Below are 27,417 nucleotides of genomic sequence, written 5' to 3' on the forward strand. Positions count from 1 at the left end.
AAAAAAAAAGTAAAATAAACCTGGTAAAAAAACAAAAAAGGGAAAATAATTAACCTAAGATTTACAAGATAATTTATATATCATACATTGTCTTTTAAATTAATAAAAACCAGTAAAATCAAAATCAGTTATTAATTTCTCTTTTTTTTTTTTTTTTTTTTTTTTTGGGGCTAAAATATTTCTCTTTTATTTATTGTCAAAGAAAATAGCGTTTTTATTTGTCTGTCTCGTCTAACTAACATACCTTCTATTATATCACAATTATATTGCAGTTGAACAGGCCTTATGCCGATTTTCAAAACTTTGTTTTTACATATTTTTGGAGCAAATTTTGTTCACCTTTAGAAAACACTAGAGTGCTTAATTGAAAGTTACTTTCTATGAGATAAAATAACTTTTTGATAACTATTGGATAAAATAACTTGACATCATTTTTACCATTCGATGTATGTTCAAAACGATTTTGACGAAGAAATCTTTAAAGGCCAATTAATCCATGTCCGATAGCCTACTCTCCAAAATGGACCGTCCACTGTTAAAACCACTATTTGCTTAGACAAAATTATGGGTTTGAATCCCCTTCAAAATACATATAGCACAAAAATTACCATGCAGGAAAGTAAACTTGTCGCTGATGGCATGTTTTTGAAACATTACAAATGGATGACAGTTAAGACATTATCAAGAAGCTGCTTTTACCATGTAGGTAGAACTCTCCCACCACCATCCTTGCTGGTCTTCATTTCAGAGCCACCAATTTCAAAATCACCATCCTCAAAATCAATGTCATCGTATGCAAATTGGTTGTGATAATCTGGCTCCGTAGAGTTGCGAGCAGCATTTATACTCTGCCTGTCTGTTGCCCTTTTCTTTGATCGATCAGTGCTATTGGTTAATTCATATTCCTCTATATCATCTGCATTTGCATCCCCATTTCTCCTCCTTTTGATGGAATCACCACTTTCATTGCTACCGCTGCTGCTTTTGTCTGTCTTGTAGTAATCCTTTATCGTAGCTTCAATGGTTTCAAGTAAGCGATCTCCATACTTGCTTATCTTAGCCCTAAATTATATCAAAATGTCAATTAAGCTGTCTCTGTTGAATAAATCACATTTAACGTAAACCTGAAACTTACTTCCCGATTCCATTTATCTCAAGGAGTTCTTCCTTGGTTCTGGGAACCCTTTTGCTTATTTGCTGCAGTGTAGCATTCCTATACAAACAAAATCAGCAACTTATCAGGCAAATAATTCAGAACCAAAATGAAGAGTAACTTCTCCAATAATTCTTCTTATCATAATTTCAGAAACAAGATTGAATCAACATTTTCTGTTTCCGTATTACAAAATTCAATCCTTGTGGAGACTTTTTTTCATTTTTTCATTTATTTATTTGGCTGAATGCCCTTGTAGACACTTTCTTTTGGGACTAATATGCAAAGAAGTTAATTGCTAATAAAAGCAATAATAATAAATAAATAAATAAATAATCTTTCTACAACAATGAAAAGATAAATTTAGATGCAAACAACTGATTGATCATGAAATAAATTTATGCAAAAAGAGCTCTTGACTCAATTTTCATGATCACCAACTACCAGTCCTAAGTTTGTATGTAGCTCCTGTACAAGGATAGAGCACAGAGAAAGAAATTGCAAGGATGAACTCACCCAAATATGTGGTATGCCATAACCCCTTCCCCAGCTTCTTTAACAAGAATTGTCCGGAGCATCCGTAGAGAAGAATATAGTTTGGCTGAGAGATTCTTAATGACATAACCACAAAGAGAAAAAAGGAAATAATGAAAAAGTTAATTTATTATGGCCAGAAATTTAAAATAAACTTTTTAAAAAAAAAGTATATATATTATTTGTATATTAGACCCACAAATAACCAAAAAAAGGATGATAGCATTTCCATCAAATTCTCATAGTCAAGCTCCATACTTTAAAGAGTAAACTGTTAAAGAGACATTTTCAAAGTGTTTATGTTAAGAATAGATAGCAGTCTTTGACCAACTAATTATGGACTAGAGGAACTCTATTTGAATATATTAAAGATGCTCCTTGAATATATTTTTGTTCTCATATATATAAGTACCAAGTCTACTTCCGATTGAGGTTGTTGAGCAGGAGTGTCAACTCGTGGAGGACTCAGTTTGCCACTTGTCAGTGAACCTTTGACTGGAATCGCTTCAGAATTGCTCTGTTTTGAAGCTTTTACGGAGGATGGGAATCTGACAAGGTAAAGTATCAAAAGTCAGTATTAATAGTGCTATTAGGCACGTAGTAGCAAAGAAAAGTAATATACAGGAAGGCTCCAGAATTTAACCATGCCATGCACAAAGTAAAAAGTACCGGCCTCAAGATAGAGGACATGACTGCACATATGCTGACATAAAAAGTTGTAGAGTTGATGAGCATTTGAGACTATTTTCCATATAAAAATCTAGAATTCACCTAGAACTAATTAATCAGTACATATCATAATTTTGAGCAATAAACAGTATGACTTAAAGGCCAAACCTTAAGAGCATTGTCTTCCTTCCACTGCAGAGATCATTTGCTTTGGATCCATTCACCTGGAGGCTAATGCATTATTAGTGCAAATAAACTAAGATAAAGACTAAAGCAAGGAGTAATTTCCAGCAGTGATCTTATACGATATCAAGCATTTTAGTAAACAAAGGTTACAAGTACCTTTAGCACTGATGATACAGACCCATAAAAATCACTTTTCTTAACTTCCTCCACAAGGCAGTCCTCAGTTACAAGATGATGCAGTACACGTGAGGCTTCTCCCTTGGATAAATGTTTTCCAGCTCCATGCAGCCTCAAAGTGTCATGTCTGTGCTTCTTGACCTAATTTTGACATTGAAAGAAAAAATAATAATAATAATAAAAGTAAACAAAGAAATAAAGAAATTAAATGATAAGAAATTGAACGAAAAATCTGTGTCATAAGTTAAACATACTTGTTGGCTTAAGGAACCCCTGTAGACTTCTAGAGTATGAGAAGATGAAAACTGCTGTCCTGTTAACTTCACTAGTTCAACCTAAGCACATCACATCACAAAAGAACAACAAAATTTTACTCACCCAGAGATGCAATAATATTGTATGTTGAAAAATAACAACATTAATAAGGATATGAAGTGAAAAATAACATCTTTGTAAAAGAAGTATCACAACAATCATAATGGATTCATACTAATTGCTTTGCAGTCTCGGTGACATCCTTCTCAATGAAACTTTTGTTCTTTAAACAATTGTCACATGTTTTTCTGCAGGTTGCAGAGTCAAATTTTTCTCCAAAATGAACAAGTTGTAGAAAACGTCGACAATCAACATCATTTTCACAGTAACTGACCTGAAATAGATCGCACCATGTGATTTAGGACACATTAGAATCAGACAGGAATGCTAATAAGACAAAGAAAGAGCAATGGCTACAATAGGAAATACCATTCGCAAAAGATTTTCAGTATTTGTTTCCAGAATCCTCCCTGAATTAGCTGAAGTGGTACGGTTGTAACCAGATGAGAAGGGACTTTGCTCTATACCACCTTGGCTAATCATATGCTTCACTCGTACCTGCAAAATATATGAACACAAAAAATATGCGTATCTGTTTACTTTTGGTTTAACCAGTAACTTGAATACATATGAGCCACATGCCCATGTGCAAGTCATCAAAAATCAGAAAATTGTATTAGCCTTGGCAGCACAACTTACATAGTCACTATAGCTATAATACAAAACACAAGATGAACGCTGACCATCTCTACCAGCTCGACCACACTCCTAAAGTAAAATAATGAAACAAATAAACAAAACCAATAAGCTAAAATTTAGATAATGACAAGCAATAAGATTTTCAACTTCTAAATAGCAATCTCAATATTGCATTTCCATTTTTGTTTCTCCATTTTTAGGTATAGAACATAGCATTTTCATTCCATACCTGATGGTAACCTTCAATAGACTTTGGAAGAGAATGATGAATTACAAAGCGCACATCTGGTTTGTTGATACCTGAAATTCCAATATTATATTTATGGTTTATTTACATTAGTGATTATTCAAGGCAATCAGGATCCGTAACATTACCCATTCCAAATGCCACAGTAGCACAAATAATGTTTATTTCATCTTTGCTCCACTGCTTCTGGATAAAGGCACGTTGGGTGGCTTCCATGTTACCATGGTAAAATGCTGCTTTATGTCCACATTCCTAAAAAATAAATGAACTGACTCTCAAAAAGATAACTCTGACCTCCATATTAAATGGTTCCTTTATATGTTAAAGAAATTATTAGATGCGCTACAATACAATTGTATGATTAAAACGCCAAACCTGTAATCTTTCAGCAACTTTTTCACAATCCATTCTAGAAAGACAATAAATAATTCCACATTCATCGTAATGGTTTTCTTTGATGAACTTGTCAATGTCATCTAGACACTTCTTAGTCTTGGGAATAACAGAATACCTACAATGAGCACAATAAAATGTCTTCAACTTTGTGAGAAAAAAAAATTTATGACTTCAACTTAGAATGTCAATTTAACTGTGTTCAACACTCACCACAAATTTGGACGGTTAAAACTTTGTCGAAAAACAATACAGTTGACAAGACCAAGAGCTTGCACAACATCTTCTTTCACACTGGCTGTTGCAGTAGCTGTTAATGCTAAAACTGGAATATTTGGGAACTTTTGCTTCAAGATGCCAAGACCCTGGGTATTTTACATAATTGATTTACTTCAAAATAAGTAATATTACATAGGTATGAACTTAAAATGGGTTTAAAGGTTATAACCTGATAATCTGGTCTAAAGTCATGCCCCCACTGACTTACACAATGAGCTTCATCAATGACAAACCTAGCAAGCAACTCGCGAACATGTAAACTCTCCAGGTGCCTCAACAGGACATCACTTCTGCAGTCAAAGAAGACAGGTTTTGAAAATATGTATCATGTATGTTCAATTTCTATCTGCTATGTATAATATCAAGGTTGGATATCAATCATTGAGGTGAGATGAACTAATAAACTCAAGAAGATAAAAAGTTCCAGGTTGACTATAAGAAAATGTCATAGTATCAATCAATCAACTGAGTCAAAAGTGGTTGATAAAGGGGCACCAAAAAAATATACTAGATCCGTGGTGCAATAAAGAATAATTGGCCACCACAATTACGAAATCTTTCCTAAAAAATTCCATTAGAAGATCCATTCTGCATTACCACACACATCAAGTATAACAATATTTCATGCGTGCAGAATGCCAAGTAAAGGAACAAATGGCTGTCCCAAGAATGCTCTTAAATTCAAATTGAGGAATAGCTAATTGTAAATTTGAGAAATTTCTAACAAAATAGTCATTTTCCAAGTATTAGTTATGGACATAAAGCTGCTGCTGAAGCATTAAAAGGGATTAAAAGGTATGGCAATCAATATTTCTTGAAGACTTGAACTAGAGATGAAGAATGCTCACTTAGCAATTTTCTCAGGTGTGACATATAACAGCTTGTATTTGCAATATTCAGAATTAAGTTCTCTAAGAATCTCCTGTTGTTCAGCCCACTCCATGTTGGCACTTAAGTAAGTAGCCGGTATGTTAGCCTGACATGAACCAAAATGGAGGGGATACAAACGAACGTTGTTAGATAGGCTGCAATAAATGCTAAAAATGAAACTAAAGGCGAGACATGTCACCAGTACAGAGAAGATTACCTGCAATAAATGCATTATCTGATCTTGAATAAGTGATACTAGAGGAGATATTACCAGTGTTATACCTGGACAAATAAGTGCAGGGAGCTGCAATACAACATAATCCACCAATATAAAGTCCTTAATGTAAACTGTAAAACTTTTGTTTCTTTAACCAAGAAGGGACCAAATCTAAGAGGAAAAACAAGTTGATAATGGAGATGCAAGTCTCTTGATCTGCAAAGCCAAGACACTGAACCTGCAGATCTTAGCATGCCCAAATAATTGGAGAGAACATACTTGAAATGGCAGAACCATAGAAGCCAAAATGCAATCAAAAACAATTTCCATGAACATGGAAAACCAATATGAGAAAGGAACTGATGCTTCAAAATTCTTTTACCTGATAAGTCAAGCTTTTACCCCCTCCAGTTGGCATTAAAACGAAAACATCATAGCCACTCATAGTAGCATTAATAACTTCTCTTTGGTTGGGGCGGAAAGAGTGGTTTCCAAATACTTTCTTGTTATTGGCCTGAAAGTGGTCGCAGACAGACAGAAGTCAGTATCACAGGTAATACAGTATTAACATTGACAAAAATATTGGCTAAGCACCTCCAGTTTCTTTGTCCAAGGGAAATTTTCAGTGCTCCACTTCTTGTCAGTAGAACCTTCAATATAGTTAACCTCAACAAACTTTGGGATGTATGGTTCCCTTTCCACAGGAGCTGAGAAGCTACCTAACCTATCTACAGAAGGGAATGAAATTGATGATGAATTGCAGTTCTCATATCCTCCAGGTTCGTTCCGTAGATGAATCTGGGCATCAAATCTCCAGGGATCAATCCTCAATGCAGCTGCTTGAGGTGTTCCATACTGGAAAGATCTGGGAGTTGCTGTAGATGCAGAAAAATGTGACTTTTGTCTTTCCTCATCCACTGAATAGGAACGAAGATGACTCTCAAGCTGCTGAATTTGCTTATTCAGCTGAGACCTACAAATGTAATTAACCCTAATCTCTTAGTAAAAGATTATATGAATAGAGTGGAGATATGAACATTCACCTTTCACTTGTTTCTTTTACACATTCAATTTTCGCTGTAGCAAACTAAATACTAGGAACATTGATGCAAACCTATCGTGGCGAAGCTTCTCCATTTGCTCTGGACTGAGGTCATTGAAATTGTCAAGCAACTCATTTGATATGGTAATTAGCAGATCCTTCATTTCCTGCAAATGACCTGCAGCTTCTGGACAATTTCCTAGCTGCATCAAAATTCAGGAATCAGGCAGATGAACATGACAGCACATCAACATGGCTCCATGAAGAACAGAATAAAGAAGGAATGCAAACCTTAAACCCATGACAGCAATTTGAGCACAATTCTGGCGGCAAAGAAAATCCATCATGTCTCACAAAACTCTCTTTATCAACAGTTGGAGTAATAGGAGGAAGCTTTGATATTGACGGTTGAGGCGTACAAGTTGATTGGTATTTTTCCACTATTTGGTCGACGTCAATATTCTAAACCCAGAAAAAATGCATGAGATAAAAAATATAATAGAGCAAAATAAAATAATCTAGATAATTTTCTAGGTATATTAGCAAGTTTTACTTTGATTACATCAAAATGGGATGGGGAAAAACCATGCTATTTTGACATCATATAGTTTCAAAACAAAATATTCCAGCCTAAAGGATGAGAGATCTAAAACTAGCACGTTTAGCTTACCTAGTCTGAATTTAACCCACAGTTATCAGAGACTGCTATATTCAATTACCTCAAGTATGTCGTCATCATCCATGTTAGAGGCCAAAACCTTTTCCTTTACATGGCTGCTATGAAAACCACAATTGCCAAACGATCCACCTGAAACCTGACAGTGAGAATTCATGACTGATGCTCTGATCTGACTTTGCACCCCAAAATCTTTTCCTGGTTCTGAAGAGCTAACACTAGTTGGACGAAAATAATTGCCGGTGCAATTTCCAGTTTCACTGACCCTGACATTGGTTTCATTGAAGTATTGTTGTTTTTGCATACTCTCTATACTTCTATGGATGTTAGATGAGCTTGGCAAGGTAGCTTTTCCAATGTCATTAGAATTTTCGTCACTCACACCCTTTACTTGTCCAGATTTTCCTGGTCTTACATAATTCCTGCAAGAAATTCGCAGGTTGGAAAGAACGTGCCAAGCCTGAAAAAAGTTTTCCATCCAGAAGCAAATCCCAATCAGGGAAGGAGAAAAAAAAAAACAAAAAAAAAACAAAAAAAAAAAAAGAAGAAGAAGAGACTAAATTTTTTATAGAAAATAAAATTGGAGTTTGTTAACGTTACCAACATATTACCTTTTCAACTTGGGCACCTTGTAATCTTTGAGAGGGTATTAACCTACAAAAGCAAAAGAAAAGCATTAATCAGAGAAATTGGAAATTCTTACTCTAATAAACGCTAAAGTAAACCTCCTTGATACATTAATAATAGATGCACAGATATGATTTATCCATGATATAAAATTTATTGAAGAAATTCCATTCCCAAAACAGAAAAACAACAAAACAAAATTGTACCAAACAGTTACAAATTTTTAAATTCAAAGAACATAAAAAAAATAAAAATAAAAAAAAGAATAGTAATGATATAGCACAAACTACAAAAATGCTAAAGATAAAACTTGGTGTCAAATTGAAACATTTTAATTGAGAAAAAAATTGAAGAAATGTATACCTTGCGGTATCCATATGGCGCTCAGGTTTCGGTTTTTGTGTTGGTAAGGAGTAGAGGAAATTTGAAGTAAGAAACTTGTTCTGGTTTAAGAATTCATTGTGTTTTTTAAAATGTTCCGACCAATTAACTTTAGGACCTTCAACCCCACTGCTTCCACTACCATCAAAATTCAAAAAAAATCACTCAGACTAAGTAAACCAAATATATACACACACACATACATATAAGAAAAGGAAAATTACAAAAAGATATTTTCACATAGCAGAGATTGCCAGACACATTCACTCTTACCTCATTTCTGGTTGATAAGAAATTGGAAATCCTTACTAAGAATGCACCAATACTGATTATTGGAATTTGAAAATGATCCAAACACGCCCTAATGAGATCCCTAAAATGGATGGATTTGAAATAAGAAATGGCTTTCTGGTTCTCGAAGGAAACTGTGGACCATTTTCTTCGTTACTTAGCTGATCGACAATCATGGCGGAGATACGACCGGACCGTGTTTTTGGGTTAAGCGGTGAGACTCACAGAGCGGCCGGAAGATATCAAAAGAGAGAGAGACTCAGACAGAAAGAGCGAGAACTTCAAAACAGAGCGCGGTTTGGGAATATGGCGGGATTTTTTTGTTTTTTGGGCCTCGTCAGAGTTGATAAATTCACCGTGCGTAGCACCTAAGCTGTAACTATTTGCCTCCACGTGTGTATAGTACATTTTCATTTATTTATTTATGACCCATGTAAATAGAGAAACTTTGATTCCTCTGTTCGGTAAGATACGATAAACAAAATAATTTGAAATTAAAAGTGTTATTTTTTTTTTATCTTTTAATATATTTTGCTTTCAATTTAAAAAAGAAGTGTGCATTTTCATTCTTTTTTAAAGAGGACTTCAATTTTAATTATGGTGTTAAAATTATACATCTTCAAAATTTTCAATTGAAGCCTTTAGTTTTAATATTATTTTCAATGTGGATAAAGAGTTGAAGAAATTTATTTGTGAATATAGACGTTCTATATTGAATTTAGGTAAAATAGAGGGCCACAAATATAATTAAATTAAAAGTAAAATAAAATAAGATGTGATTGAATTAGTATAGAGTTTAATTAATCATAATTCACATCAAAACTAGAATTAAAACTAAGAAGCTAAATAAAAAACATTTAAAATATACGGCTCGGATTGAAATTAAATTTAAATTGAGAATTCCAAATAAAGAATATATCTTGCAAAAAAATATACATCGGATTTATTTTAAAATTTGGAAGAAAATAAAGAGCTGGAAATAGTTAACCCACATAATTACTATACAAAGTCAAAATCAGTACTATAAAAAGCTTATTATTTATTGAAAATTACAACAATATCGTTGGTGTATTATATTTTACTTGCTCCTTCTTCGTACGTAAGAGTTGTTCTATGCCTTATTTACCAAAAAATAAAAAAAAAAGAGTTGTTCTATGCCTTGCGAACGTTGATAGAAGCACCAGGGTAGTATGCAATTTTGTGCCTCAAACGTCCACACGTGTGGATAATAAAACATAAAAAGTTTTTATTTTTATTTTTTTTGTTATTATTATTCTTATTATTTTTATATTTTATTCTAAAAAGTTGACGCATGGCGTTTTATTTATTTTGTTTTTTTTGTTACTTTTTTATTTTCTATCTGATCCATATTTGACTCAATATTCAACAAAACTTTTTTTTTTTTTTTTCCCTCATTAGAAAAACGTAATTTTCATGGATAAAAATGCAAGGAATTAAATAATATATAAATAAATAGAAAAAAAATAACTGATAAAAATATTAATAATATTTTATTGAGTTGTGGGAAAGCGGAAATCGATAGAGATATGAGATAATGAGGGTAAACAGAGCCTTTCCTACTTAAGACTTTTTCATGGCCTACGCTCAGGTCCTTTCCGGCATCTATTCCATCTCCTTCAGCCAGGTAAAGCTTCTAAATGCTTCATCTTTGAGCTGTTTGGCTACCGAGAAAGTCTATGAAAATTAAAAGATAAAAACATGTCGATATCAGAGTGATTGATCTGAAAATGAAAAGTTCCATCTCAGATGTTATAAATTAAACTCGTTGACTCGATTCTTTTTTTCACATATATTAATCCAGTTTGTCAGCACTCAAATATCTGAGAAAGTCAAAGTTTTTTTTTTTTTTAACTCGAGGATCGATAAGGGTTTATATGTTTATACAAAGACTAGTTTTTTAGATTGTTTTTTGGGAGTGCTCTGAGGATTAAAGTTTAAAGCTTTGTTTTTCTATTTATTTTTTTTTATTTGTCAGTTGTTTTTGGCTGCTGAGAGGGCATAGGAACTATATGCTGATTTTCAAAATTAATATAGCATTATTTAGGACCTGAGAAAAAAAAAAATTATAATAACGAATAATCGAGAAAGGTTGAGAAGTCCAAAGTTTTGAAGTTTTACTTTTTGTTTGTGGTTCAGAAAGAAAACATGTGATTTATGGTTTTCTTTCATTTTCTCGGCAAACGAATAGAGGGTACTCTCTTTCATTCCACCAGTCTGTATAAGGGTTTGAGCTGTGTGTAGGTTGAATCAGGAATCAATCATAAGAAGCAAACCCAAGTTTGCATGGAGATGCATAAAGATAAATATTCAATTTCCAGCGAGCACTCCACAATGAAAATTCCACATGTATTGTCTGTTGCTGGTTCTGACTCAGGAGCTGGTGCGGGAATTCAAGCTGATCTCAAGGCTTGTGCTGCGCGCGGAGTTTACTGTTCCACAGTTATCACTGCTGTTACCGCACAAAACACAGTTGGTGTTCAGGTTGTTGTTTGGTGTTGTTTCAGTGACTTACAAGACAAAGGCAATAAAGTATTTGATCAGTTTTATCAGCAATTTTTTAATTTACTGTGATTTTCAGGGTGTAGACATTGTGTCTGATGATTTTGTAGCAAAACAATTGAGGTCTGTGCTATCTGATATGCAAGTTGATGTCGTAAGTTGATTTTGAGGCAATCTTGTCTTCCTTTTTTTTTTTTTTTTTTCCGTTCCCCTGTACTACTTCGTAATCTTAGAGTTTTATTTTGTATTGCTACTAATGTTTTAACTGGGTCATGATATATAATTAGGTGAAAACAGGCATGCTACCTTCTGTTACTGTAGTCAATATTCTTCATCAAAATCTTAGGGAGTTTCCAGTTCGAGGTATGCTGTCCTTGAAGATTGAATATATGCTTCTCCTTCTTGTAAATCTAGGATATAAATTGACTTAGTAATCTCATTGAAGGCAGCTTTAGTGGTTGACCCTGTTATGGTGTCTACAAGTGGAGATGTACTGGCTGGTCCTTCCATTCTTACGGGGTTCCGGTAAGTCTAAACTTTTTCTGCATAAATGTCGAGTAAACTTGTAGTCATCTCAATGGCTTTTGAATCCTTTATATGGACTCCTTAGCTTATGCTGCCATTGAGGACTTTTGCACTTGTGTTCCTTTAACTTAGACATAGTTTAGACTTTTGAGTCCTGGATGTATATTTAAAAGTTTTTCCCTGTTTTTCCTTCCTCTTTTTTTTATTTTTTTTATTTTTTTTTTTTTTTACTTGTCAAATTGCAGTAGATCTCATTGAAAGTCTTTTTTCCTTCCTTAAATGGGGAAGAAGTTCCACCACCCTTTTCTTTATAGAACATCAGGTACTCCTTGGTAATTAGATTATTTATTCTGGTTCCTGCCTGCAGAGAGGAGCTTCTTCCTATGGCTGACATCGTAACCCCAAATTTAAAAGAGGCCTCAGCTTTACTTGGTGGTCTGAAAGTGGAAACAATTTCTGACATGCGTTCAGCCGCAAAGTTGTTACATGATATGGGCCCAAGGTTAGTTGTTGGGGACATACTTGGACCTTTAATTTTAGATTCCTGTTTGTAGTGTTCTAAAACAAACTGTGCTTTGCTTGTAAGAAATGTTCTTGTCAAAGGTGGTGACCTTCCTGATTCATTGGATGCTGTTGATATCTTCTTTGATGGTGAGTTCAAGTTTTTAAAATCCTTGAGCATTAATAATATTATTGCTCCATGTTTATGGTGAACTTAATTTTAAAGTTGACCATTGCAGGTGAGGACTTCTATGAACTGCGCTCATCTCGGTTGAAAACTCATAATACTCATGGTACTGGTTGCACTTTGGCATCATGTATAGCGGCTGAGTTGGCTAAAGGTTCTTCAATGCTCCTGGCTGTTAAGGTAACTAGATATAATTAATGACAAAATGTCTGTATTATTCTTCTTCTGGGGATATTTTGTTCCCTCTCAACAATAACAGGAGATAGCTCTAGAATTAGCATTTAGTATAGGTAAATAGGGTGTCATTATCTGGGAGATCTATGCTTATATGACAGGAAATTGCCTTTTCTTTGATGGCATCTTGAATAGCAACTTTTAAGAAAAATATGGGGCATCTTAATTCAGGTTTAGATATGAGTTTGTCTGCCTGTTCTGTTTAGATGGTGATAGTTCTATTCCCCCTCTCCTTTTTTTCTTTTTTTTTTCAATGGAGAGAGGGATGGTAACACATATGACCATTCTAATATCTTCTGATTTCTTCTGTAGAAGTTTTATCTCTTCAGTGTCTGTTATTTTACATCTGCACTTAAATTTTGTGTAATGTGTTGGTCTTAGGATTTTCCTTGAACATTAGAGCTAATCAACTTGCAATTTATAATTACAACACTGTGTTATGGATGACCTCTTGCTATTTCAAATCTCTTGTCAAAATCCAAGGTCTAAATCTTCAAAATTTTGGCAGGCAGCTAAATGCTTTATTGAGACTGCCTTGGACTACAGCAAAGACATTGTCATTGGAAATGGTCCCCAAGGTCCCTTTGATCACTTATTGAGGCTTAAAAGAAACATTCGCAAGTCTTATGGGCAGGATAGATTCAATCCAAATGACTTGTTCTTGTATGCCGTCACGGATTCAGGAATGAACAGAAAGTGGGACCGTTCTATTTCAGATGCTGTTAAAGCTGCTATAGAAGGAGGTGCTACTATAGTTCAACTGAGGTTTGTTTCCATCAATTTGCTTTACCCTTATTTGTCACATTACAACTCTTACAAACTCCGGGCTTTATAACTCCCAATTACCATATGTTGTTGCTTTCATAAGTAATCATCAAAGGAAGTGCACCTGCAATGGCTTTTTCCTTAATCTTGTACATAGCTGGTATTATTTTCAACTAAAACTCATTCTGGCCCTCAAGCCTGAAGGTGTTATTCTCTCATATGAACAGTGTTTTATCACCTTGGTTGTTATGTGGGGCCTACGCCTTTTTGTGCTCATTTGAAGAGCTTTGAATAATGCCTTGATTATGAATTAGGCTTACAGAATGTAGAGATTGTCTGCAGGGAAAAGGACATTGAAACAAGGGATTTTCTTGAAGCTGCCAAATCATGCCTTGAAATTTGTAGACACCATGGAGTGCCTTTACTTATAAATGATCGCATCGATATTGCACTTGCCTGTGATGCTGATGGTGTGCATCTTGGCCAGTCAGACATGCCTGCTCATGTTGCTCGCACTCTTCTTGGTCCTGAAAAGATCATTGGTATATCGTGCAAGACCCCAGAGCAAGCTCAACAAGCATGGACTGATGGTGCTGATTACATTGGCTGTGGCGGTGTATATCCAACTAATACAAAGGCAAATAATCCCACCCTAGGGTTGGATGGACTGAAATCTGTTTGTTCATCTTCAAAGTTGCCTGTGGTTGCCATTGGTGGCATTGGTATTTCAAATGCTGGTCCTGTCATGGCAATGGACATGCCAAACCTGAAAGGTGTTGCTGTTGTATCGGCTTTGTTTGACAAGGAATGTGTTTTGACAGAGACTAGGAAGTTGCATGCGGTGCTAGTGGAGACGGCAGCAACAATAGCCAAGTGAAAAAAACAAAAATAGCGCCATCAGTCCTTGCCTACAATGCTTTTGCGGAATTGTTATCAGAAAATGAAGATTTTGGTGTTAAGAGGTATTATAATGGTTCTCTTTGAATATCAACTGATATTATATAAAAATAATGAGTTTTCAAACACTGCAATAAGTTCTTATCTCATTTTCTAGGACAGAGTCATTGATTAAGAAGTTTGAAATTTAAATTGCATACATGGAGATTCAGCCAAAGAGTGAGAACTATTTCCTATAATGGCCCATTTTGAGGGCCATGAAAGTTCATGACAAGAATTTAAAAGACCCACCAATTAAAGCAAGGAAAAGAATTTTTTTTTCTCACACTTAAAATATCCCACATCACGATCCTCCGAATACTTTTATTTTTATTGGATTTCTTTTTGTTTTCGTATGGTCGTTGTCATGGATTAAAAAATTATTTATTACCATTTTCCTTTCATTTGACCATGCAAAAGAAATGAAAAAAAAGAAAAAAAACAAGAGACCAAGTAGAATCTTGATTACTTGATTTTCCTTTAATTTAAAATGTTAATGTCAATTTCTTTTCCTCAACTTGCTATATTCACCGCTAGTAGCATTTTCCCTTTTCTTTTTAAGGTCATTTTCCCTGTCACCAAACTTGAATATCCATCACCATCTGGGAAGAAAGCTATTGATCCTAGAATAAAAAATACCGTACTTCCTTATTTCATATATTCTCTCAATCTTCCTTTATATCATTACATTATATATATATTATTCCATTTTTATTTTTATTTTTCTATACAGAGACCAGCCCCAAAAAGAACAAAAAAAAAAAAAAAGGTATGCCTATGTTATTGAAATTTTTTTGGTAGATATGCGTATGTTATCAACATGGAACACCTTAAGGAGGTAAAATTTCCTTAACCTCTTAAGACAGGACCTAAACAAAAACAAAATCTTCCTTTATATTGGCTAACTAACAGCAAGGCCAAAAAAAAAAAAAAAAAAAAAAAAAAATCACTAAACAAGCTCAAACTCAAAACTCATGAACATAGTTTTAAATCCTAATGAAGGTCGCAGTAGCAGGATAACTAATAATATTCGCACTTACAGTCAAAACAACTTCATTTGACTTCTTTACCTTCATGGCACTATCAATTTACAAACATTTTATTTCAACACCATTCCCTAAATAGCAAACCCACTTTCTACAAGCACATTCTGAAACCAAAATTCTTCACCTCCTAATAATTACTCGGTTGAATAGAAATTTTGTTTACGCGGTTGAATAGAAATATTGTTTACTTAGCTGACATGCACTTCTCCGCTAGCATGAGCCTCTTTGACTCTCTTCTCATACTCGTCTTCTTCATCTTCCTCCACCTTGCCCTCTATACCATCCTTTGTGTCGTCTTCTTCCTCTCCTCCCCAACCAAACCCTCCGATTGATCGGGAAACTGGGGGAGGAATTTTGGCTTGTTCCACTATCTTCATGATGTCTTCTACACTTTGGAGGGAAAAGCTCGGGTTTTCCTTTCTGTAGTACATTGCTTGTAAAGGCTCCGTCAGTTCCCTTGGCAAGTTCTTTAAAAACCATGGGTGAATCTTGATTTCTTTAATGGTGATCCTCTGAAATAAGAATTAAAGCAGTTTATTGGAATATCACCACTAAGCATGTCAATAGAAAAAAAGTCTACCTGAGTAATAACAATCAAAGAGGTAATAACAATCAAAGACCAGGATAGAACATTTTGGAGAGGTAACTTAAATCTCTTGTACAAAGGAAGAATGTGACATTCTAGCCTGATGAAGGAGAAAACATCTGTTATCATATATCACATCTATCCTATCATCCTAGATAGAGGATAAATATTAAACTTCTTTTCCTTTTATAACATATTTTAGACAACCATAAACCAGTTCAAACTTAATAGCTCTGTGTTCTAGTTCCATGGATTCTCTTTCTCTAAATCATTACTATGACAAATGCAAAATTGACCTAAGTTGGCTCAACTTGATTTTAAATCCATATGGCAAAATCCCTTTATGGCTCGGTTAGAGAAAAGGTAGGCATTGTTTAAGCAAGAAATTGCAATTCTAACAACAAGTTCAGCAACTTTACATATAGGTACCTTAGCTGGATTTGCAACAAATATGCGAGAAATGAGATGCCTACAATCTTGTGATATGTGAACATAATCTGGGATCCTGTACTGGACTGCCATTATTCGCTACAGATAAATAAAGGAGATTATACATTAGGAACAATGGAATAATTAATTTCAAGAGCGACAGATTTAAGATAACTTACATTAATGGTTTTCCTGAAATTCTTTGGGTCTTCTTGGTCTTCAAAGGGGTATGCTCCCACCAGCATCACATAAAGTGTCACTCCACATGACCATACATCAGCCAACTGAACAAGCACAGATCAAAATTAAATTGAACCCACAAAGTGAATAACAGTTTTGGACAATAAGACTTGAAAAGCAAATATTATAAACAAAAAGGCCTGTATAAGAGATCCCTTACACTCAATATTGGTGTAGCTGAAAATCATCTTTTCTTTCTATATTGAAAGAATAAAAAGCAAACAAAGAGTATCAATTTAGGTTCGCTTGAGCTCACCATGTTACAGCAAGTCAAGATCTGTTACAGATTTGGGCTCTCTGTAAATATTACAAACTAAAAGTATAAACATACCCCATAACGATCAATTTAATGTTGTACGAAGCACAGTGGTAAAAAACAACATCCACTGTAAGACATCTTTGTGGCACCAAAAACAATAAATAAAAATAACCAAACTCAAGATGCATATCAACTTTTCTGCTCATAAAAATGGATTGCTATTCAATTGCCCTCTAGGATAAAATAAACTTAATTTTATATTTACAGATATGCATGTTAAGACTACAAATCAACATCACATTTCACATATCAAGTTAAGAAACTAGTTATTTGATCAAAGTGAAACCCTCTAGCTACAACTTACAAGCGTAACAGCATTAAATAACTCAAATACCTTGCCATCATATTCTCTTCGAGAAAGAACCTCAGGTGCAATATACGCTGGAGTTCCGACAGTCGATTTGGGTCTTGAATGCAGCAGGGATGACTACGCAAACAAAGCTTAACATAAAACTTCCATATCTACCTTGACACATTATAATAAAACTTCAAATACTAAGCGGAAATAATAATAAAACCTTAGAATAACCAAAATCACAAATTTTCAGGCGTGGAGCAGGGCTTCCATCCAGCAAAGTATTCTCCAGCTTTAAATCTCGATGGCATATTTGCTGCAGAATAGGACAAGCAACAGGAAAATGAGAATCGGAAGAAAACAAAAGATGCAATCTATTCTATACATCAAAAACATACTGAATTTATATTGATTTACCATAGAATGACAGTAGCTGACTCCTGAGATAAGCTGCTGGAAAAAGTATCTAGCCTACAAAATTTAAAGAAAAAGTCAAAAACTTTATGATTACCAGATGAGAAAGCGGAAGAAAATAAAAACTCAATTCATAGTTTATCTAATTCTTTATATCTGTTCCTCTTTTAGCTATAAGTATTGCTAAAGTATAAAACACTGCATCCTTCCTCTTTTTCTACAACACAAGCATTGCAAAGTAGCTCATGAATCTAGTACAAGAAAGGTGACCAAACCTCGTCTTCGCTGAATCTTCCTGCATTGCAAATTCGCTCAAAGAGCTCTCCACCTGCTGCATACTCCATGACGATAGCAAGATGTGTAGGAGTCAACACTACCTGCAAGTCCAAAACAAAATATCAGCTTTGTTAATCCTTTAAAATACAGCAAAATCTAAACCCCTATAAGCAGGCATGCACAAACCTCCTTGAACCGAATTATGTTTGGATGGCGGAGCGATCTGTGGTTTATGATTTCCCTTGCCACATTCTCATCAATCTGCGATCAAACAAAATATATATATATATATATATATACACACATGCATATGAGCAGACAGACCATTTGCCCTTATTTGTGTAATTAGAAATAACTAAGTAGTGGTTTTTTGAATTGCCGAAAAAATTAAAATAAGGTTTCTAGCGTTTCTGAGCTACCATAATTCAGCTCCTGGGTTTTCTAACCTATTTAAAAAAGTGCAAATGAACTGGAAAAATGCATGCATACATATTTTTATGTATATATATACATATAATATTCGATCTTATAAACAACACAAGCAATAAACAATTCTGCGAACTTTTTAGAGTTTCTAACAAATCAAAATGGGGGTTGTCTAATGTCTATAGCTTTTTGCTGAGCACAGAAACTTACCCACTCCAACAGTGCGCTTCTACATATTTGTATCATTTCAATTTCAAAAAATTAATCACTCATGCCAAAAAAAAAAAAAAAAAGAACAAAACAAAAGACAAAAAATAAAATAAAACAGTGAGAGATATTTAGGCATGCAATGGAATTATAAAATGAAGAATCCGGACCTTGTGGCCACGCTCGATATATTTCATGGCGACTTGCTCTTTGGTTTCCTTGTTCCTCATAAGCCTTGCCACACCGAAATTCCCAGATCCTATATCCTTCACAAGCTCATACTTCTCCATTGTTAGCAAAATTTTTTAAGTTTTTTTTTTTTTTTTCTTTTTACGTTATCTTTTTTTTTTTTTTTTTTTTCCCTCTTGTGAAAGACAGCAATCGGAGTGGACCTTAACAGGTTCAAGAATTGGGTTTTCTCAATTCATGGATTTCCAAGCTAAAACAAACAAACATGCAGAGTGATTGAATTCAAACAAAGATCAGAGTTTTATAGCGAAAAAACAAAGCAAGAATTTTCCGCAAAGAGAAAGGAGAGAGGTGAATTGAAAAATGGTGAAAAGAGGGAATTTTGGGATTCTAATTAGATTTTGGGAATTAGGACTATATCTGGTGAAGATTGAAGGATTTACTATTTGTAGGAAAGAGAGAGAGAGAGAGAGAGAGAGAGAAGGATTTCGAGCAGTGAGAAAAGTGGAGGATTTTGGAGAGTTTTGAAGGGAAAGCAAAGCAAGGAATCTTATAATTTTTATTTGACAGTAGAAAGTAGAGAGCGGTAGAGAATCTTTTTAACTGTTTTCCATTTTTCTGTAATAATTAAAATAATATAATATTATAAAGAAAAATAAAATAAGAAAATTAAATTAAACTCAACAGTGTTTTCATGTGTTTGGAATAATATCTCACTTCACCTATAATTTTCTTTTTCTTTTTTTAATTTCCTTTTGTTTTTGTATGCTTTGTAGAGGTGGAATAAAATGTAATAATGATGATATGCTAACTTTTCAAAGCTTGAATGATATTTTTCTCTAAAATCATATCAATGTTTTTTCTTTTTTCTCCTTTTGCTTTTCATTTTTACAACATTTATTTGTTCCATAGATTCAATTTACTTTATTTGGCATGTTAGGATCCAATCTATAAAAATAAATAAATAAATAAATAATTGTTTCTATATGGGTCATAAATGAAATTTTCTAATACTTTATAATTTATAAAATATCTAATAATTATCACATTTATTTATTTATTTGAAACTTTATAAATAAATATATATATATATATACACTTTAACCAATGCATGGTAATTATTTAATTCATAAAAAAACAAAATTTTGAATGCAAGCCACATAAAAACAAAAAAGGTAAACAATAATAATGACTGAATGAGAAAATGCACTTGGGGTTTTGGGGGATTTTGTTTGCGTCCCTTACCATCTCTCTTTGTCTCTGTCTTTGTCTCGCCCATAATGCCTCCATAACAGTCGCCTATTTGGAACACGTTTTTTCCTCTTCAAAATCTCTGTCTTTCTGCATTCTGATTACCTTTTTTATTTTATTTGTGAATGACACGCAGAAATTTTGGACAATCAACCAAACAGCTTCTTTCTTTGCTTCCTTAATTTGGAGACCCACTAACCTCCATTTTGTACCTCAAAACCCCACATTTTAATTGTGGAAAATAACAAAATTCAATTACCTCATTGTCAAAGGGTATGTATTTCCAAAGATAGTGGCAACATTTTATGAACATAGGCTTCCGATTTTGGATTTGTCTATTGAAATCCAAAGCAAGTCAATCATAGTTAACAAAAGAAAAGGAAGTCTATTCTATAAGAATAGTTCCCCTACAAAATTATTAAAAAAAAAGAAAAAAAAGAAGGTAAAGTTAAAACATTCCATAGGAAAGCTTTAAATTTGCAACATATTATATTGCAAAGTCCAAGACATAGTTCGTGAACCACATAATTTAAAATCAAACAAAGATTCAGAAACTTCCACATGGTTGTTTTGTGGACTTTAGTTGGACTTTCGCTTACGTATAAACCCATGCGTGGGGATTTGGTATTTAATTTATGCCTCAATTTTAAGGCCGTCATAATTATTTTTTAACATAAAGATAAAAAAAATATACAAATAAGATTGATAAATGTACACATAATTTTTTTTAAAAAATATTTTTTTTCAAAATATTTGGTAGATTTTAGATCAATGATTAAAAATAATAAACAAAGACAAAGTCGTTTATAAAAGTAAACAAAGTGTATGAAGAATTAAACAAGAGTGTAGAGAGTAATTAGGTTGGGCCCAGATATTTTGAGAAGTGGGCTTTGGAAGGCCCGAGAGGTCTTATTGAAAGCTAAGCCTAGATCAGATTAACAAGCCTATTCAGCGTTTTTGGATTAGATGGGTTGGGCTTTTCAACGTTTGGCCCATGAACCGTAAAGTAAAAATGACCCATAGAAGCCGGTAGAACCTAAGCAATTTAAAAATTAAAAAAAATAGAATTTAAAAAAAAAAAAAAAAAAAAAGGGGAAAAAGGAAAATAAGGTAAAAGTTCCAAAGTCGCTGGTCTTTCTCTCATTCAATAGCGACAATCACACTCTCAAAAGGAAGAACGTAAGGGGTGGACAGAAAGAAAAAAATCGGAGTACAGAGAAGGGAGACCCCCATTAATCTCTCACCTTTCAGATCCGACCCTCGCCGGCGATAGCCATGTCCTCCGCCGTCCGATCTATCTCTCTCTTCGCCTTCGCTTTACTCCTTCTGTCCTCAGCTTTCGCCTCCGAGTCAGATCACAAGGTAATTCTCTCTCTCTCTCTCCCCCCAAAAGCCCTAACCTAATATTTGAATCTTTTACCGAATTGTTCCTCGTTGTTTCAACTCTTAGATCTCGTTTTCCCTTTCTTCAATTCTTTCTGAATTCCATTCGGATCTGCGACTTCTTGCGCGTATATTTTTTTTTATTCGTCTGTTGGATTTATTTTTTGGTTTATTTCTTTCGAACTGCGCGGGATTTCTTCGAGCATCGGTTAGGTTAATGTTGTTCAGCTAAGGAACGTAATATGCATTAGAAATGATGTTATGGGCTGCTGTTTTAGGGTTAGATCTTAGCTGGATTTTTCTGGTTTTGCTTGTGTTACTTTCTGCTTTTGCTTACGCTGTCGATAGCATGTAGGAGCATTAAGCTGCCATTGTTCTAATTGCCTTGCCAATTTGCTTGTTGGGATTATGTGGGATTTTAAGGTTGGTTTGGTTATAGCGGTTGTATACATTTTGTTCTATCCGCAAATTTCATGTACTCCTGTCAAAGTTGTACGTACATTTTCTTATTTAATTATTCTTTGGATGAATTTGGTTAAGTTTATTGTGTTTTGATAAGATGTCTACGCACAGTTTTTTGTTGCACGTTGACTTTAATTGCGGTGGGAAGCTTATTTAGGCAGTTGTGTATAATGTCAAAGTCTTTAGATTTGCTCTAACATCACTCCCTCCTTTGGTTTCTTCTGCAGTATCAGCAAGACGATCCAGTTACCCTCTGGGTGAATAAAGTCGGCCCTTACAATAATCCACAAGAAACATATAACTACTACAGTCTTCCTTTTTGTCATCCGTCAACTGGAAATTCTGCTCACAAATGGGGTGGTCTTGGTGAGGTCTTGGGGGGAAATGAGCTTATTGACAGCCAGATCGACATAAAGTTCGGAAGTATGTAACTTCCTTAAAGCATCTTGATTATGGCAGTTGCTTATTTACAATTAAACTTATCCACTTTTTTGATGCAGAAAATGTGGACAAAGCCACTATTTGTCAGCTTGAACTTGATGAGGCCAAGGTTAAACAATTCAAGGATGCAATTGAGAATAGTTATTGGTTTGAATTCTTCATCGGTATGTTCTGCATTGTATTCTGAGTAATATGATAAATGTGATTAAATTTATTAGTATAGAATGTAGATTCCTCATGATAGTATGTTGCTTGATGCATACCAAAATCACCGTTATAAGTCCAGATTTCTGAATAGTTGAATCCTTTTTCAAACTTCTCAATGGGTTTAATAAACTTTCTATGATGATAGTATATATTTTCCTATTTTTTGTTTTGCGCATAATCTCTTCAATCCATGTGTGGAGCTGCTGCTTTGGTTTTGTGTCTTTGATTATGTGCTGTAATTTTCTCTCTATTCTCTGCTTTTATCGTTCACTGATGAACTCTTTTGCATTTTTTTAATGTCATTGTCCCTGATCTTCGGTGTGCTGAATGCAAGTTCAGACGATCTACCTTTATGGGGTATGTGGATGATTCATTTTTATATAAGTTGAGTTGAAATAATCATTGTTAGTTGCAACCTGTGATTAACTCTATTTTTTTTTTTTTTTTAATTGATGTTTTAGGCTTTGTTGGTGAGTTGCACCCAGATAAGAACAGTGACAATGGCAAGCATGTTCTTTACACACATAAGAATATAAATGTCACGTACAACAAAGATCAGGTTTGTGGTCACTTAAATTCAATGTGGGTTTTAGTAAGAGGTTTTGGATCTTGTCATTGATTGTTTTTATCATAGCTAAAAGTATATTTTTGTAGATAATTCATGTGAACATCAGCCAAGAAGTCCCAAAGCAGTTGGAAGCGGGGCGAACATTGGATCTGACATATTCTGTAAAATGGTTTCCAACAAATGTAACCTTTGCTCGTCGGTTTGATGTTTACTTGGACTATCCATTTTTCGAACACCAGGTAATTTCAATCATCATGCTTTCTTCTTTCCTTCAGCCCCACCTTCCCCTTGTTTCACATTTCTTGGTTTACAAATCCATCTTCCACAAGTTTAGTACATCCTACTAAAGTCCTTCCTTTTTGTTAGTCACTGTTTTATTTTAATTTCTTGGTTTGTTTTTTTAATCTTCTTTATTATTTCATTCTTTACTGTATGGATTTGATATTGAAATTTGTATATGCATTTTGCTATTTGCAGATCCATTGGTTCTCCATTTTTAATTCCTTTATGATGGTTATCTTCCTTACTGGGTTGGTATCAATGATATTAATGCGAACTCTTAGGAACGACTATGCAAAATATGCGCGGGAAGATGATGATCTGGAGACTTTGGTGAGGACCTCTTGACTTCTGCTTTTATTTTTCTAATATAAAAATAGAGTAGAAAATATTTAGCTTCTAACAGTGATGTGGTGGCTATCAGGAGAGAGATGTTAGTGAAGAGTCTGGCTGGAAACTTGTGCACGGGGATGTTTTTCGGCCTCCTCGGAGTTTGGTTGTTCTGTCAGCTGTTGTTGGTACGGGTGCTCAATTAGCATTGCTTGTTCTCCTTGTCATCTTACTGGCAATTATTGGAATGTTGTATGTCGGGTATGTTCGGCACTTATTACATGGACTTTTTGTACACTTATCTTTGAATCTGTGGTTCATCCCAGTTAGATAATAATGATATTTGGACCAGTTTGCATTGTATTTGCATAATGAATGACAACCATGCATATGTGTACGAATTTATTAAGTGGGAGTGTGTTTACCCAACAGCACTATCACTCATCAATGTCTGCATGTTGTTTCTTATCATCTCAACTGTTTCATATATATCTTCGTTGATATTCATGTGGCTGAGGAAAGGAGTGGTTGCCTTGATTTTCTAGTGTACTACACCTAATCTCATTCATTTGGTGCAACAGGAGAGGAGCAATTGTCACAACTTTCATAGTATGTTATGCTCTTACATCGTTTATTTCTGGTTATGTGAGTGGTGGGATGTATTCACGCCATGGGGGTAAGTAGTAGTCAATTGGGCTAACTTATCTTTACGTTTATTATTTTATATCAAATTTTGAAGCTTCTCTGTTATATTGTTGCATGTCTTATGTAGATGGTTTTTGTGATTGTGTTGGCCAATTTTTCTAAAATTATAATTCTATTGTTGTTTTCTTAGGTAAAACTTGGATCAAGTCGATGATTCTTACAGCATCCCTCTTTCCATTTATGTGCTTTGGAATTGGCTTTATCTTGAACACAATTGCCATTTTCTATGGGTCTCTAGCAGCTATTCCTTTTGGCACAATGGTGGTTGTCTTTGTCATTTGGGCTTTTATTTCTTTTCCCCTAGCACTTCTTGGTACTGTTGTTGGAAGAAACTGGAGTGGTGCTCCTAACAATCCTTGTCGTGTGAAAACCATTCCTCGTCCTATTCCTGAGAAGAAATGGTATTTGACACCATCTGTTGTCTCAATGATGGGAGGACTGCTACCCTTTGGCAGCATATTCATTGAGATGTACTTTGTCTTCACATCCTTCTGGAATTACAAGGTACATCTAGCAACTATGTGCATAAAATAGATGTAGAAGTTAAATGTAATGAACTAGGGCGAATGTTAAATGTATACTGGGGAAAGAAAGAAGTTGTTCCTTGTGTTCCCTAAATGAGAACATTGCAATAATCATCTAATTCTGGCATGAAGATAGATATTGTAGGTAGGGGTCTAGGGTTCTTTGCAATTGAAACATTGCAATTTCTTTTTGTGTGGCAATTGGTGGCTGATACTACTTTCGGGTGTAATGTTACATAAAATGAAATCATCACTAGACACAAGTAAAATATGAGAAATTCCATGTATTTGACATTGTAAAAATGAGTAAATAGTGTGGACATGGATTTAGTGACTGATGTCTATTTGAAAACAAATGGGTTGTATATTAGGAAAAAACCTTTTAACTTTGCATGATGTCTCCTGATCAAAAATGTTGTTTTTATTATTTGTCAAGGATTAGCATTTTTTGAAAGCTAATTATTTGCTGTGGGCGTTTGCATAATAAAGTTTGATACATTATTAAGACTGGATGAATGTTGTTTTGCTCTTTGTTTTTAACAGGTGTACTATGTCTATGGCTTTATGCTGCTTGTTTTTCTGATTCTCATTATTGTCACCGTTTGTGTGACAATTGTGGGCACATACTTCTTGCTTAATGCGGAGAACTATCATTGGCAATGGACTTCTTTCTTTTCTGCCGCCTCAACAGCTGTTTATGTATACCTGTATTCTATATATTACTACTACGTGAAGACTAAGATGTCTGGCTTCTTCCAGACCAGCTTTTACTTTGGATACACCCTGATGTTTTGCCTGGGGTTAGGAATCCTCTGCGGTGAGTTTTCACAATATCATCAAACTTTTTTTTTTTTTCCCATTTATTATTATCATTTTTAATTTTTTAATTTCACCACTCAACTGGTTGTTGGAATTCTGGTGATGATTCTCATCAGCTGTTACTGATGTGCTTATCATCACAATAAAATCCTTTAATATACTATTACCTGAATGAAAAATTGCAAAATGTAATGAATTTGATATTAGTTTGGTACTATTGATCTCTAAACTTGAACCTCTCGAGGGAGGTTGGGAATCTATTGGCCATGTTTCTTTTAATTTTGCTGTGTGTTTGTGGTTAGTAAGAGTCAGGATATAAGGTTACTGTTAGTAGAAAGTTGAGTTGCATTGACTTTCTACCTCTTTGACTTGAGTAAGAAAGTTTTTCTCACTTATGGTTAACGTTATTTCGTTTGAATGTGTAGGGGCTGTTGGTTACCTGGGCTCTAATTTGTTCGTAAGGAGGATCTACAGAAACATCAAGTGTGATTAAGACTTCTCAGATGCAAAAGACCTGATGGATCTTCCAAAGCACATTGACTATTGAGATGATACATCCTGAGAGGAAGTTTCTTGGTCATGTATGAGGAGGCAGCAATATCGTCAGATTGAAATCACAGGGGTTTGAGGATGGAGATATATATTCTTCTTTCTCTGGACTTGGGGAAGCCCTGAGATTATTTTTTTTTCTTTTTTGTTTTTCCCCGGCTGTAAGTGAAAGCCTTAATTTAGAACGCAGAGATTGTTTTATAATCTAAGAAAAATTAGCAAATTAGACACTTCATTTGTTATCTTCTTTTTGGACCTTTTACATATAGGTTTATCTGTGTAAGGAATGCTACTGTATTTCCCCTATACTCTTTGTTTTGAAATATGGTCGTTCTTTGGGATGAATGAACTCACCAGGGGAATAACTTGAAATGAATTTTGTGATTCCGAGATGTAAGAAATTTGTGAATTTATATTCTTTTCATCCATGCGCACGCTTTTTAATTTCGTGGATGGTATGTATGGGGAGTGGAAATGGTTCTAAATATATGAATAAAAATTCCTATTACTTTGATGCTGGATTGTTTTCTGCCGTAAAGGGAAAAAAAGGATTGAGAAACGTCATGGAAAGTGACTGAAAAGAAAGTATTTTAAAAGCTATAAATCCCATAATAGCTCTCTCGCTTTGTTGCTTTCTGGCTGCCATTAACTCTTTGTTGTTCCAATTTTCTTTAATACAACGGAGGAAAATGCGATTCTTATACGTGAAACTAACATATTTTGCATTGGAAAAATGCAGTTCTCTTCTGGGGTAGAAATGGATTTTTGATTTGTTATTTTTGTGGGTGGTATTATTTCATTCTTCTTTTTTGTTCCATCAAGAAGGAAGTGGCTTCTTTCACCTGCCCAACAAAAAAAAAGAAAAAAAGAAAAAAGGTTATTTAGACCTCCATTAAACCAGCGGTGTAACTTGTGACAGCTAGTCCTTTAATTTGTGGATCGTTTTAGATTTCGTGTGGAAGAATGGATCCAATTGATGGTCATTGCTGGCATAAATTTGTGATGGTTCAATTTATGAGGGTCACATCCACTCTAATCGTGTCGAAAT

At 34.4% G+C, this 27,417-nt stretch overlaps 4 protein-coding genes across 5 annotated transcripts; 2 read left to right on the forward strand and 2 right to left on the reverse strand.

Annotated features, from left to right (window-relative positions):
* Window positions 1–413: 413 nt before the first annotated feature.
* LOC107415180 (ATP-dependent DNA helicase Q-like 4A) lies at window positions 414–9,053 on the reverse strand. Of its 2 annotated transcripts, XM_016023467.4 has the most exons (25): window positions 8,739–9,053; window positions 8,448–8,603; window positions 8,069–8,111; window positions 7,501–7,917; window positions 7,073–7,243; window positions 6,854–6,984; window positions 6,334–6,712; window positions 6,122–6,253; window positions 5,740–5,826; window positions 5,501–5,628; window positions 4,822–4,942; window positions 4,587–4,738; window positions 4,356–4,491; window positions 4,109–4,232; window positions 3,963–4,033; window positions 3,734–3,802; window positions 3,464–3,592; window positions 3,210–3,368; window positions 2,974–3,054; window positions 2,699–2,860; window positions 2,525–2,580; window positions 2,100–2,235; window positions 1,670–1,764; window positions 1,136–1,213; window positions 414–1,062 (listed from the first exon to the last, which is right to left on the reverse strand). In XM_016023467.4, the coding sequence occupies exons 1-25, from the start codon at window positions 8,741–8,743 to the stop codon at window positions 696–698; spliced, it is 3,585 nt and encodes a 1,194-aa protein (XP_015878953.3). In that variant the 5' UTR covers window positions 8,744–9,053; the 3' UTR covers window positions 414–695. The 2 variants fall into 2 exon arrangements, with proteins under 2 accessions (XP_015878953.3, XP_024928206.3); XM_025072438.3 differs by lacking the exon at window positions 8,448–8,603.
* A 1,192-nt stretch (window positions 9,054–10,245) lies between these two features.
* Window positions 10,246–14,586, forward strand: LOC107415191 (thiamine biosynthetic bifunctional enzyme TH1, chloroplastic). Its single transcript, XM_016023479.4, has 10 exons — window positions 10,246–10,401; window positions 11,019–11,258; window positions 11,356–11,430; window positions 11,564–11,639; window positions 11,726–11,801; window positions 12,169–12,303; window positions 12,388–12,452; window positions 12,542–12,669; window positions 13,232–13,488; window positions 13,831–14,586. Exons 1-10 carry the CDS (start codon window positions 10,351–10,353, stop codon window positions 14,363–14,365), a joined length of 1,638 nt encoding a protein of 545 aa, XP_015878965.3. The 5' UTR covers window positions 10,246–10,350; the 3' UTR covers window positions 14,366–14,586.
* Window positions 14,587–15,380: 794 nt separating this feature from the next.
* LOC107415192 (serine/threonine-protein kinase SRK2A) lies at window positions 15,381–19,378 on the reverse strand. Its single transcript, XM_016023480.4, has 9 exons — window positions 18,833–19,378; window positions 18,216–18,290; window positions 18,029–18,130; window positions 17,757–17,810; window positions 17,563–17,655; window positions 17,379–17,471; window positions 16,665–16,769; window positions 16,486–16,584; window positions 15,381–15,982 (listed from the first exon to the last, which is right to left on the reverse strand). Exons 1-9 carry the CDS (start codon window positions 18,950–18,952, stop codon window positions 15,659–15,661), a joined length of 1,065 nt encoding a protein of 354 aa, XP_015878966.1. The 5' UTR covers window positions 18,953–19,378; the 3' UTR covers window positions 15,381–15,658.
* Window positions 19,379–21,188: 1,810 nt separating this feature from the next.
* On the forward strand, window positions 21,189–26,791 carry LOC107415197 (transmembrane 9 superfamily member 1). The gene is made up of 12 exons (XM_016023483.4): window positions 21,189–21,464; window positions 22,175–22,370; window positions 22,448–22,552; window positions 22,935–22,952; window positions 23,057–23,154; window positions 23,250–23,402; window positions 23,641–23,775; window positions 23,867–24,033; window positions 24,354–24,448; window positions 24,608–24,981; window positions 25,545–25,818; window positions 26,246–26,791. The coding sequence occupies exons 1-12, from the start codon at window positions 21,378–21,380 to the stop codon at window positions 26,311–26,313; spliced, it is 1,770 nt and encodes a 589-aa protein (XP_015878969.2). The 5' UTR covers window positions 21,189–21,377; the 3' UTR covers window positions 26,314–26,791.
* The last annotated feature ends 626 nt before the right edge of the window (window positions 26,792–27,417 follow it).

The sequence above is a fragment of the Ziziphus jujuba genome, chromosome 4 (assembly GCF_031755915.1).
Source record: "Ziziphus jujuba cultivar Dongzao chromosome 4, ASM3175591v1".
In the NCBI taxonomy this organism is placed as follows: Eukaryota; Viridiplantae; Streptophyta; class Magnoliopsida; order Rosales; family Rhamnaceae; genus Ziziphus; species Ziziphus jujuba.

Coding starts and splice junctions, on each gene's coding strand:
- LOC107415191 (XM_016023479.4), top strand. CDS start 10,351: ATGGCCTACGCTCAGGTCCTTTCCGGCATCTATTCCATCTCCTTCAGC. Junction 11,802..12,168: donor TCCATTCTTACGGGGTTCCG/GTAAGTCTAAAC, acceptor TCCTGCCTGCAG/AGAGGAGCTTCTTCCTATGG. Junction 12,670..13,231: donor CAATGCTCCTGGCTGTTAAG/GTAACTAGATAT, acceptor AAATTTTGGCAG/GCAGCTAAATGCTTTATTGA.
- LOC107415180 (XM_016023467.4), bottom strand. Junction 7,244..7,500: donor ATGATGACGACATACTTGAG/GTAATTGAATAT, acceptor TTCTGGGTTTAG/AATATTGACGTCGACCAAAT. Junction 5,827..6,121: donor GTAAAAGCTTGACTTATCAG/GTAAAAGAATTT, acceptor GTTGTATTGCAG/CTCCCTGCACTTATTTGTCC.
- LOC107415197 (XM_016023483.4), top strand. CDS start 21,378: ATGTCCTCCGCCGTCCGATCTATCTCTCTCTTCGCCTTCGCTTTACTC. Junction 23,776..23,866: donor ATGATGATCTGGAGACTTTG/GTGAGGACCTCT, acceptor GGTGGCTATCAG/GAGAGAGATGTTAGTGAAGA. Junction 25,819..26,245: donor GGGGTTAGGAATCCTCTGCG/GTGAGTTTTCAC, acceptor TTGAATGTGTAG/GGGCTGTTGGTTACCTGGGC.
- LOC107415192 (XM_016023480.4), bottom strand. CDS start 18,952: ATGGAGAAGTATGAGCTTGTGAAGGATATAGGATCTGGGAATTTCGGT. Junction 16,770..17,378: donor GAAGAGAATATGATGGCAAG/GTATTTGAGTTA, acceptor GTGCTTGTTCAG/TTGGCTGATGTATGGTCATG. Junction 15,983..16,485: donor TTGTTGCAAATCCAGCTAAG/GTACCTATATGT, acceptor TTCTTATTTCAG/AGGATCACCATTAAAGAAAT.